General features: G+C 37.1%; 2 protein-coding genes across 2 annotated transcripts; both read right to left on the bottom strand.

The window, feature by feature from the left end:
• On the bottom strand, window positions 1-1,212 carry LOC111809159 (clavaminate synthase-like protein At3g21360). The gene is made up of 3 exons (XM_023695531.2): window positions 812-1,212; window positions 468-721; window positions 1-400 (listed from the first exon to the last, which is right to left on the bottom strand). Exons 1-3 carry the CDS (start codon window positions 1,175-1,177, stop codon window positions 55-57), a joined length of 966 nt encoding a protein of 321 aa, XP_023551299.2. The 5' UTR covers window positions 1,178-1,212; the 3' UTR covers window positions 1-54.
• A 965-nt stretch (window positions 1,213-2,177) lies between these two features.
• LOC111808837 (protein decapping 5) lies at window positions 2,178-8,681 on the bottom strand. Its single transcript, XM_087116878.1, has 8 exons — window positions 8,393-8,681; window positions 7,363-7,463; window positions 6,940-7,011; window positions 5,898-6,830; window positions 5,007-5,072; window positions 2,920-3,120; window positions 2,702-2,812; window positions 2,178-2,623 (listed from the first exon to the last, which is right to left on the bottom strand). Exons 1-8 carry the CDS (start codon window positions 8,544-8,546, stop codon window positions 2,468-2,470), a joined length of 1,794 nt encoding a protein of 597 aa, XP_086973004.1. The 5' UTR covers window positions 8,547-8,681; the 3' UTR covers window positions 2,178-2,467.
• Window positions 8,682-11,527: the final 2,846 nt, after the last annotated feature.

The raw sequence follows: 11,527 nt of genomic DNA, 5'->3' as shown, positions 1-11,527 counted from the left end.
TAATAAGAAACTATACTTTTTATTCATTAAACCACAAGCATAGTAGAGAAAGAACTACTTGCAGGTTGCAACTAATACTCTTCTAGGAGGAAGAGAAGGCCTTCTTCCATGGAGCAAAGCATAGTTATCCAAAAACAAAACATCCCCCTTTTCCCATTTGAATTGGATGCTTTCTTCTTCAATTATCTGCTGGCATCTCTTCACAACATGTTCTGAAATCTCCATCCCATCCGCCATTAAAGCAGAGCTGTGCTCCTTCCCATGCATCCCCACCATAGTGTTAAACCACATTCTTCTTCCTTTCCTTCCATCAAACACCTTTGTTAGGCACCTCGGTCCCAGTATCGTCTTCATCGCGCCGTTTGGCAGCCACTCTACCTCCATCCCCAATGCATTAGCCCTGCAAATTATATGTTTTGGCTCAGTGTCCATTAATCATAATACTCAGCAGTAATTGAAATGCCTACCTTTTTTCTGCTTCATAACGATCTGATGAACCAAAAGCATCCTCCCAGCCTCTGCCCCTCATAGAGGAAGTGTCATTGTTGCTAAGAGCAGTGAAGGTATATTTCAAGCCTTTCTTGTCCATTTCTTCAACTTCCTTTGGGAATTCCTTCACCATTCGCTCTGTTACTTTGAAACTTGGAACAAATGGCGTTTCTCCACCTTCTGGAGGTGGTATCTCACAGTACAAGATTACCCTCTTTGGATATTCCTTGATCTATTTCAATTCATTCATTCATTCATTCATTAGTTCAACATGTTTGTACTTTGAAATTAAAGCAAGGAATTTTAAAAGCTTTGTAGTTACCAAAACCATCTCATGGTGGTAGTAAATGAACTCAGAGAGGGGTCCTTCATTAGCAGTCCAAATCCTCTTATAAATATGAGTTCGAGGAGCTGGACCGACGTATCGAATGTCTTCCCACCCGAAGGCTTCGACAATCTCGTTGAACTCCTCGGGTTTCGACACGTCGTATCCTCGGAGTAAAACAGCGCTGTGTTTGATAATCATTTGGTCCAACCAATCTTTGTTGTTTTTTAGAGCCAATAAAAGGGAATCAAAGTTGGCCTTGTCTGATTCAGGAGGCTGTAGAACCAATGGCATGGTTTCTCCATCCACTTCCTTTTGGCCCTCACATTTTCCAACCTTGAACTCTTTGCTACTAAACTCCATTTTGTTTGGTGGTGCTTCTCCTTCAAAGTGGAGGGTTTTATTTATAGAAATCTGGTTGTTTTGGACCCTTTTGTGTGTTTGTTGATATTGTGTGATATTCACAAGAAATCTATCTCTCCCTCAGTTGAATTCTGTGGGTTATGCATACAAATCTGGTTTTTGGACAACAGAGACTGTTTTGTATTTATTGTAAAAGTTCTTATTAGATGATCCAAGTATATTTGTATTTGAAATAGTTATACCCAATGAAACTCAATGCATATGATAAAGACCTGTGGTTTTGGACATTTACAAAAAAAAAAAAAATATCCATCCACCTCTCTCCACTTGTAGGAAGGTGATGTTTAGTTTAGAACCCTTCGATAAAATTATAAAATGAGGTTGCTCGTGACTGCCTCTTAATAATGGTTCGTGACTGCCTCTTAATAATGGTTGGATGTAAATTCAAAAATACACTAAATACATATCAAAACATTGATATAAGTAAATTTAACGTAACATATCAACTTCAGATTTTTTGTGATTTCATGCGGTCTTGGAGTAGGAATTCCTATGTTTGAACCCGTGTAATATCATTTCTGTCAAATTCATATTGATTTCTACTTGTTCGATTTTCTACAAATCTTCGGTCCACAAACTGTCTAGTATTGAGACTATTATGTATTACCAAAGCTTCTCTTTTATATGTTTAATCGTGTAAAACTATCTAACATATTGTAGCAGTCTCATTGAATAATTTCTCTACCATTTTAGGTGGAATGTCACGAGAAGTCTCTCTCCGAGCGAATAAAAGTTGATACAAATGAGGTGGTATTTTTGATAGGTACTAGCAATGCAACTTCACAAGAAATTTTGTCCTTTGCTTTGGAAGGAAAGAATAGTGTCTTTTTATTGTTCTCTTAAGAATAGTGTCTTTTCAATACGCTGAAACAGAAAACGTGTCCAACATACTCAAAAACCCCTTTGCATCCTTCATTATCATTAGCTATAACAGCAGAAGAGAGGATAAACATCAAGACTGCCATAAATTTCTTAAATTTTGCTCACTAAACAACATCATCCAACTTGGTTTACAAATAAAGCTTCCATTAGAAATCAAATTCTTTGTTAGACCAACTGTTGAACAAGGCAAACCGATAAAAACAATGAAAACCAAAAGAACAATCCGATTATTATTTCGGGACAGACAGGGAGAAACGTGCACTCTATAAAAGAACACAACCCTTTATAAACTCGAACGAAATGGGGCACAATTAACAATTATAGCCCAAAAGATACATACTGGTTGGATTATGAACGATTAAATGATGATCGCCCTTGTCCCCGCCCCCTCCCCCTCCCATAATAGCCATATCCTCTTCCATGGTATCCTCCACGGAAATACCCCCCACGTCCAGGACCTCGGCCACCTCGTCCCCCTCGATACCTCGAAAAATCACCAAAAGTCTGCAATAGCAGTCGGGAAAACATTAAATACGGCAATTTAATTTAAAATGTACGAGACCCAGCCACCAGAAAAGTTACCTCTGTGTCTATCTTTACTTGCTCCGAATATCTAGTCCGCCCATTTTGAGGATCATTATCAATAGCATTATAAGAGAGTGAATCAAAGAAGTCATCCTTGTTGTACAAGGGCTGCATATAAAAGACACATTTAGTATGTCATGGTTTGAAAAGAATTGAATCCATCTTTTGAATAGACCTAAAATTCCGTAACTCGAAAGGCTTAAGGATGTTCTCACCTTAACCCCAGACTGTGAGACTTCACCCTCATCTTCTTCTTCCTCATCATCCTCATCACTGACATTTCCATCCACATCCTTATCCTTGTGATGAGATTTATTGCCTTTACCTAGATTTCCCCACACTTCATCCTTGTTGAATTTCTCATTCATAGCTATGAAATCAAAATCTTCCGTAAATTTCGTAACAGGACGGGAACTCTGCAATGTAAAGTGCCAAATGTTGAACTCTAGGATTATTGAGAATGTGAACCTCAAACATAAATACAAACCTACAAATTAACCCAACCATGATGTATTTTCAGATTATGTATACAACAATTTGAGTAAACTAATCATTAATCCATCACCTCCCTCAATTCTTTATAATTTTCAGCGCTCTTATAAATTTATCCTTGGATCTGAGAAACTTAGAAGTTTGTTTTCAAAGGATAATCTATCAAGTTTCAATTCAAATTCTACCATATCACTCTGATTCCAGTCCATTAAAACTTATTCAGCACTCAAAATGAACGAGGAAAGTACACAAACTACATAAGAAACGGAGCTTAGATTGAGAAATATGAAAAATACATACAAGGGTGGACAAAAAAACATCCCTACATACAACAAATAGGTACATTTAAAAGAAAAATACGGAAAACCTCATACATACAAGGGTGTACAAAAGAAACAGCCAACCAAAAGGAGCCCCCACATCGACAAATAGGTACTCCAAGTCAAAAGAAAAACGTCTAACTGATAATTATGGAAATCCCCCAGTTATCAAGACCCAAACGAAGACATTGAACCTCTTAACCTCCCACATACCCCAACCAGCAGTCTCACTTCCTCTCTAAAAATTCTTTGATTCCTCTCTATCCAAATACCCCAACCAACAGTGAAGAAACAAGCTTGCCATAGAACTTTGCCCTTCTCACACGAAGGAAGAAGCAACAAAACCTTCTTTATCATAGCCCAACAATCTCTATTCCACACTAGAGAGACACCATGAAAGCCCCCCCAGAAAATGGTCCAAATTGACTAAGCAAACTAACAACTTCAAAGAATATGGCTGCGGTCCTCCAATGCATCATTGTAAAGGGAAAACAACTGGCCCCAAAAGGAAGGAAGAGTGTCTCCACCCAATCTATGTATTAACTTTTCCATGAAAGATCTGAAAGAACTTTACCTTCTTTGGAGTCTTAACGTTAGTGGGGAAAAGGAAGAGGTGATGGGGTAGTAAGGGAGGTGAAAAAAGAAAGCTTCAAGAAAAACCCTGGGAAGAGGCAGGGGTCCAAAGGCAAAGGTCCCTCCTCCCCTAGCCAACGCATTTATCCCCCACAGGCAAAATAAAATAGAAACCTCCCTATAACTCAAGGGCACAGTCGTACAACCTTAGAAACCTCCAATAACCCCCTATCCATAAAGGGCTGACAAAACCATAAGATAACCTCAATTTTGAAAGATGATACAATTGGGGTTAAGGGATGCAAAGCAGTTTCTCTACCACCCAACAGACAGCTGTCCTCCCAACCTAGGGAAAATAGAGGAAAGCCTGAAGAGATAGTTTTCCAAGGGTTTTTAGGGGATCTCATAACCCTACTTCCAAATACCAACACAAAGGGTGGAGATCGTATTTACTTATGATGGTTATGCCACAAAGCATTCAATTCTCAAGAGAGGCACCACAATCACTTGGCCAATAAAGCCCCGTTCTAGTGTTTCAAGTTACCAACCCCCAACCTGCCTAGATCCAAAGGCTTGGAAGGCATCTCTCAACTAACCAATGCAACCCTCCCCCCATAGGCCCCCTCTTAAAAAAATTCCCTCATCATCTTTTCCAAACTTTTGCTCACCTGACCCAGGAAATCTAAAAAGGTAAAGATGAATGGGACCCCAATTAAGACAACTTGGATGAGAGTAAGTTTCTCGCCCTTTGGAGAAGAGGACTTTTCTCCAAGAAGCAACACTTTTAGATGACTAGACTCCAGAAATAACACTTTAAAGATGTAAACAACATAAAGCAATTCATTATTGAACTTCATAACGAGTGATGTCTACATCAATTATTACTATTAATTTATTATTAAAAGTTCACAAATTACCCCAGATCCTCTTCCTCTTTCACGTCCTCTGTAAAAGTGGCGAGATTGAAAATGAGAACCATTTGCCTGAAACTCATTAAAGTTAAAACAAAACATCAGTGTCTCCATGACATAAACTAACAAGGTAACAAGGAAATAGAAAAGGGCAGCAATTGAAACATCAGTTCGTATTTCTGATCATCTACAACTATGGTTGTGCAATTGAACACATGAATAGTGAAACTAAATAAAATTTAATAATGATAAGACGATAACATAAAACAGTTCACGAAGTGTAAAAACTTTTAAGTAGCATTTCCAGCAATGAACTCAAGAACCGGAAATAAGAAAAGGTAAATATATCACTGTGACACAATAATTAAAATGTAGTCTCCTAAAACATAGACTTTGACTAAGAAGGCTTCTAGAAGAAAACCAAAGAGATAGTATGACCAAATCCCTGTCCAGTACGATTATGTAGCACTTCCAGAAGTGAACTCAAGAACCAGCAATAAGCAAAGGTAAATATACAACTACGTGAAGCAATAACATAAAATGTTTAGAAGTCCCCTAAAACCCAGCCTTAGCAAAGAAGGCCACAAAAAAAGAATCTAGGTCATATTATGACTAAATCCCTGTCAGTAAATTTATCACTATGTGATGCAATAATTAAAAATCTTGAGTAGTCTCCTAAATCAGACTTTGGCCAAGAAGGCCTTCACAAGAAAAACTCTAATATCTAGAAGTTTGATCTGGCAACCCCAATTACATTTGAATCAATCATAAGTTCAATAACACTCTTCAAAGAAACTAGCCTGCATAAAGTGACACTTACAGGAAGAGAAATTAAAGATATAACAGAAAAATAGCAAATCAGAGACCAAAAATACATTTTATGAATTAGAAAGACACCTTTTGAACGGGCCTTGACAGTACAGGTAGTGGTAATATTGGTGGCTGAGCCTCTGTTGTCACTGGCATCGAAGGTTCTAACGATAATGGCTGGACCACTTCCACGTCCTCATGCACTGTATGTGACGATTGAGATGAAACCACAGCAACGGGACCAGACTGCAACAGCTGCCCAGGGGTAACTAGAGAAGGTACAGAAGATTCAGCGCGAGAGTTGGCTATTCCAACTACAGATGAAGTTGACTGAGACGCATTTTGATACAGTAATGAGGGACCAGAAACTGCATTAGGTTCATTAGTGATTGGTGGTATGGCAGAACTAACATCTCCACCGGAAAATGAAGACAGTATTGGACCAAGGGGCAAACTTACACTAACTGGGGCTCCAGAAAGGGTAGGAACAGCTGTCTTATTAGCAACTGAACTTGGCAAGGTTTCAGAAAAAGAAGTAAAAGGGAACATAGGCAAAGCTGTTGAAAAAGTTGGAGGGGGCACAACAGTGGAGGTCAGGTTAGGAGCACTACTATTAGCAGCGAGCAAGGGAGATGGAACTTCTGGTTGTTTTGAAGTTCCAGTGGGTAAAGGTGCATTAATGTTAGGAAACTGCATTGACTGTTGCAGAGATGAAGGTATTGACAGACCTGGAGGAGGTCGTATTATTGATTGTTGGTGTAACTGAGGAAGCCCATTAGGTGGGCCATAATACCCTTGCCAATACATGGGCATCCCAAGTCCACTGCCATTTGCACTTGGAGGAGGCGGAGGAGAAGCTCCCCATGACCCCAAGTTGCCTCCAGGTTGATATGGGGGCAAACCACCTTGAAAATTAGACTGAGGAAATCCAAATGCTGTGTTAGAAGTATGATCAGGTAATGACCCACTGACAGCAGAATCCATGCTGGTAGATGTGGAAACTGATGGGGGATAGTGAGACTGCATAAGCAACAGGTAAGCTTAACATCCTTTCAAAAAATAACAATAGAGCAAACATGCCTTACTAAGAAATTGGAAAAATACATTCTTTGAACAAAAATGAACTTACTTGAATAATTGCTGGATCATTATTTATAGGCGCTGACGGCTGAACAGGTGGAGAAGATTTAACCTGCAAATCCTGCCAAGAGCACAAAAAACCAGATTATTGATCAAAGCAATGGAAAGGAAATGGAGCCCTGTGCCCCATCTAGATTATTAAGTACACAATATCAAAAGAAATGACAAATTCGAAGCAGCAAGAAATCCAAAACAATAAATGAGCATGCTCCAAACAAAATACCACATTGAGCCAGCAGGCTCACATGATCGGAAATTCAAGTAGTAATCACCAAGCGACAGAGACAAACTCCAATGATGATGCTTGACATTCACTCTAAACAATAGGTAATTCACCAGTCCTAATTTTTTTAAAAAAATAACGAAAAGAACAAAGTATGATAGAAAACATAATTTTCAAAGCATTTGATACCTTGATATCACTTCCACGGAATAAGATGTACTCAAAAACTTTATCACTTGGAGGAACTTGGGGGCCATCCTTCTTTCTTCCTTCTGTTCCAAATGATCTCACTAGCCCAAAAGAATAGAAATAGAGTGAATCATATGTACGAAGCTTGAAAGTGATTAAAACGGATGACAAAACATCAAATTATTATTACATACAAGATCATAAAAATCAAGCTTAGTTCGTTGTTTGATGTATATGAAAAGAAACATGTGAAAATAAGATGCAAGAAATTTTCATTCTGGTGGTACATTGTTCTCGAGAGTTTCCATTGAAGACCTATATCAGGAACAATCTACTCGCCAAAGGAGTAATAATAATTGACACTCAATTCTTACAAAAACAACCAAATATTGCCCGCAAACAAATACAAAGAAAACCATGTGTTGGAATCGTTTTAAACTCGTGAGAAAATGCAGAAATATGAGAAAAAATAAACGGAAGTCCACATAACTGCATTTAAAATTGATACTCAAGTGGGAATGGACGGGCTATCCAAGTGCTAAACTAAAAAGAAAACTTTATAAGTGGAGGCATGTTAAACCTTAAGCAATCTAGAAAGGCAGCTGATAATAAGAAAACAAACTAAAATATAGAAATGGAATCAGTAGTATGGTAGATGATAAATCAATGCCTAAAAAATAAAACATAAAAATCTTTTTTACTTTCGACCTGGCTATTGAGCTTTAGAGAACAATGCCTGGAAAAGAAAATGGAAACCAAGGGTAAAATTAAAACCCTTTGGGCGTTACCGGACGTCAAAGTCGGTTCAGCCACAAATCGAAACCTTAAATTACAAACTCAAGCCTCGTTGTAACAAAATCAAAACCAAAACTTCATGGAAGTTCGGATTCTCTAGGCATAAAGAAACGAAAATGCCCATGCATTAACAAAATGAGCAAAGCTAGAGCCAGAACAAAAAGCAGTGAGCCACACAACCGAAAATCTTGAGAAGACAGAGGAAAGAAAATAGGAAAAAATGAAAATGAAATACCATTTCTTAGTCCAATACTGGACTCTTCGGTGTTGATGTTGTAGAGTACGCCTTCGTATCTAATTTCACTCTTGGAAGTCAAACTAATCAAGCTTCCAATGTACGAATCGGCAGCTGAACTCGCCCTCGAACCAGCATCTGAAGCCATATCCATGAAACTCAAGCATAAACTAACACGAGGAGGAGGAGAAGAAGAAGGAGGAAGAGGAAAGAGTAGAGCTTTTAGGTTTTTAGAGGAGCGACTTTCGGCCTCTCAGATTCTCAATTCTTGAAATTGAACAAAGAACGGACCCGACCTCTCGACTCTGTTTTATTTGGGTAATTCCCCCCTCAAAATTACAACTTTACCCCCACCATAAATCACTTACTTTATTTATATATATATATATATATATATATATTAAGGAGTGCTACAAAATTTATTAAAGAAAATAAATATATTTTAATGGTGGCATCCTAATATATTTTTAAGTAATAATTATTAATTTATCAATTTGTTCGTGTAATCTCGTTGACATAAAAAAACGAATCGGGTTTATAGTACATAGATAAGGTGGTGTTTTTATCGTAATAATATACTTTGTAAGATTTGACTTGAATCGTTCTTATGGTGACGTATTTATTGCTTGGCTTTTAAAAGAGGAAGTGGTCGGGAGAATAATCCTTTATACTCTGGGTTTCCTCGTCGTTATCATTTATCTTCTATTTAGACCCTCTTTTGTGTCGAAGATCACATTCGTAGCTGCCGACCAACACGTGGGATGCCATTTTAGAGCACTTAAAAGCTTGATGTGAATAGAAGACCAATGTATTGAATCGTAAAGATCACGGAAATCTTGCAAGAATATGAAAGTCCTTACCCTCCTAAAACACTTCAGATATGTGAATCGATGATGCAGTCAGAGGCACGAGGCAATTGACTCTACTGTAGGCTGCGTGTGACATTATTTGTGAGAGGAGTCGTGTCGTTCGACTATTATAGTCGTGACTTCGGATTTCCTTTTCCATTTTATTTTACACCAAGATCGTTACAAAACATATACGAGGTTCGAATCCTCTGCGCGCATATTATTAGACTCATAATTGCATTGGACTGACATAAAATTATTGATGACATCTTGCATCGGACTCACGTATTATAGCTTACAGATAATTATCGTACGCTCGTAGACTATTCCTTTTAAGCTCTTTAACGTTGTTTGAAGCGAAAAAGATTGAAACTTTATCGAGTATCTTTCACTAACCTTTCTTACCCATGTCTATCACCGCTTAGTTAAAGGGGTTTTCGATCTTATCATGAAAAATAGGGTTAATATCACGGTTTCTATACGTATTTATTTATCACCCTCGTAAAAAGTTTTAATAAGTCTTCCAATTTTAAGTCAGGTCAAACCGTTTGTGAGATCCTACATTAGTTGGAGAGGGAACGAAACATCCCTTATAAGAGTGTGGAAACATCTCCCTAACAGACGTGTTTAAAAATCATGAGGCTAACGACAATAAGTTAGGGTCAGGACAATATCTACTAGTGGTGGGTTTGGGTTGTTACAAATGGTATCAGAGCCAAACACCGAGCAGTGTGCCAACGAGAACGCTTGATCTCATATCGGTTAGAGAGAGAAACAAAACATTTCTTATATAAGGGCATGAAAATCTCTTCATAATAGACGCGTTTTAAAACCATGAGGTTGATAACGATGTGTTTAACAGGTTAAAACAGACAATATCTATTAACGGTGGACTTAAATTGTTACAAATTTAAGAATAAAAATTGATATTAATTGTATAATATTGTATAATATTTGTTAAGAATAAAGAGAAGATGACAATTAAAAATTGATATTAATGTCACAAATTTCGCTACCTCAATATACCTAACCTTTTGTCAATAAATCCCTTCTTTCAACACCATTGAAATCGACCTTCTTCCCATTAAACTATACCTCGGTCAAATACCACGCAATCTAGACTTTTAAGACTTCCAAATTATATATATATATGACTAAGTTCCGAGCCTAACTTAACCCAACTCTCTATTTTCGAATTAGGTTGGTGACACGAATGATTCAATTCACAACCCAACTATTCATTTTCGTAATTATTTAAGAAATTTTATTTATTCACAATATATGTTACGTTAATAACTAGAGTCTGACAACATTTATAAGTCACAGTGTATCACTAACATACTTAACAAACGTTAAATATGGTTTGATTGTAATGTTAATCGAATTTATCTGATTACGAAAATTCCAAACTTAGTTTAAATTAGATGATACAGATTGTTTGAATCATCGGATCATACCAAATTTGTGGCATGACGGGTTAGGCAATGAGATGTCATAAGCAAAGACTTTTAGTGCACAAATAAAATACGGTAGGAGTGAGTCATCATTGGGGACAGACACCGACGTGGCAAATTCCAGATATCTATCAATGTCCAAGACATCGGTGGTGGTCCCCACTCGCCTACTTTTCTTACCTCCCCCTTCCCACGCAAAAGATCACCTAATTTTTTTTTTTTAATATTAATTTAAATTCATTAAACTCACATTCAATTATTGAAAACTCTCCCACTTTATAAGTAATTCCGTGACTATTGACGTCATCCTTCTTTTTCCACGTGTCATTTTTTTAAAGAAAATTTAAAATAAATTTAGACTTTTAACACTAATTTCTTGAGAAATAGAAATAGAATTAGAAAAGATATATATTTTTATTAATATTCATAATTAAATATTAAAAATTAAATGTGAAATATATTTCATAAATAATATATACTCTAAATAAAATTAAATAAAATTACACCCGTTACATATTTACGGGAAGCTTTTGTCTTATTTATAAAAATTATATATTTTATTTATTGAAATTAAAAAAGAAAAGAAAAATTAATCCTTGTTCCCAAAGGCGTTGACATTGAAAATGTCCAATGGTGGTGGCGTGTTGGCGTGTGAGCCTAATTTCTGTCGACTTTCCTTCTTCTTCATGCAAATATATAAACCATTTCTTGTTCTCCCTGAATCAAAATCGGCTCTCTTTTCTCTTCCCATGGCGGCCACTCTCTGCAACAATGTCTCCAACGCCTCGCTTGTGTTCTTCTTCCTCCTCACTCTGCTTCTTGGCTTCTCCTCT

The sequence above is a fragment of the Cucurbita pepo genome, chromosome 13, assembly GCF_057944985.1.
Source record: "Cucurbita pepo subsp. pepo isolate OVF chromosome 13, ASM5794498v1, whole genome shotgun sequence".
Taxonomy (NCBI): Eukaryota; Viridiplantae; Streptophyta; class Magnoliopsida; order Cucurbitales; family Cucurbitaceae; genus Cucurbita; species Cucurbita pepo.
Note: the sequence above shows the minus strand (reverse complement) of the source record. Positions and strands in the feature narration are given on the sequence as shown.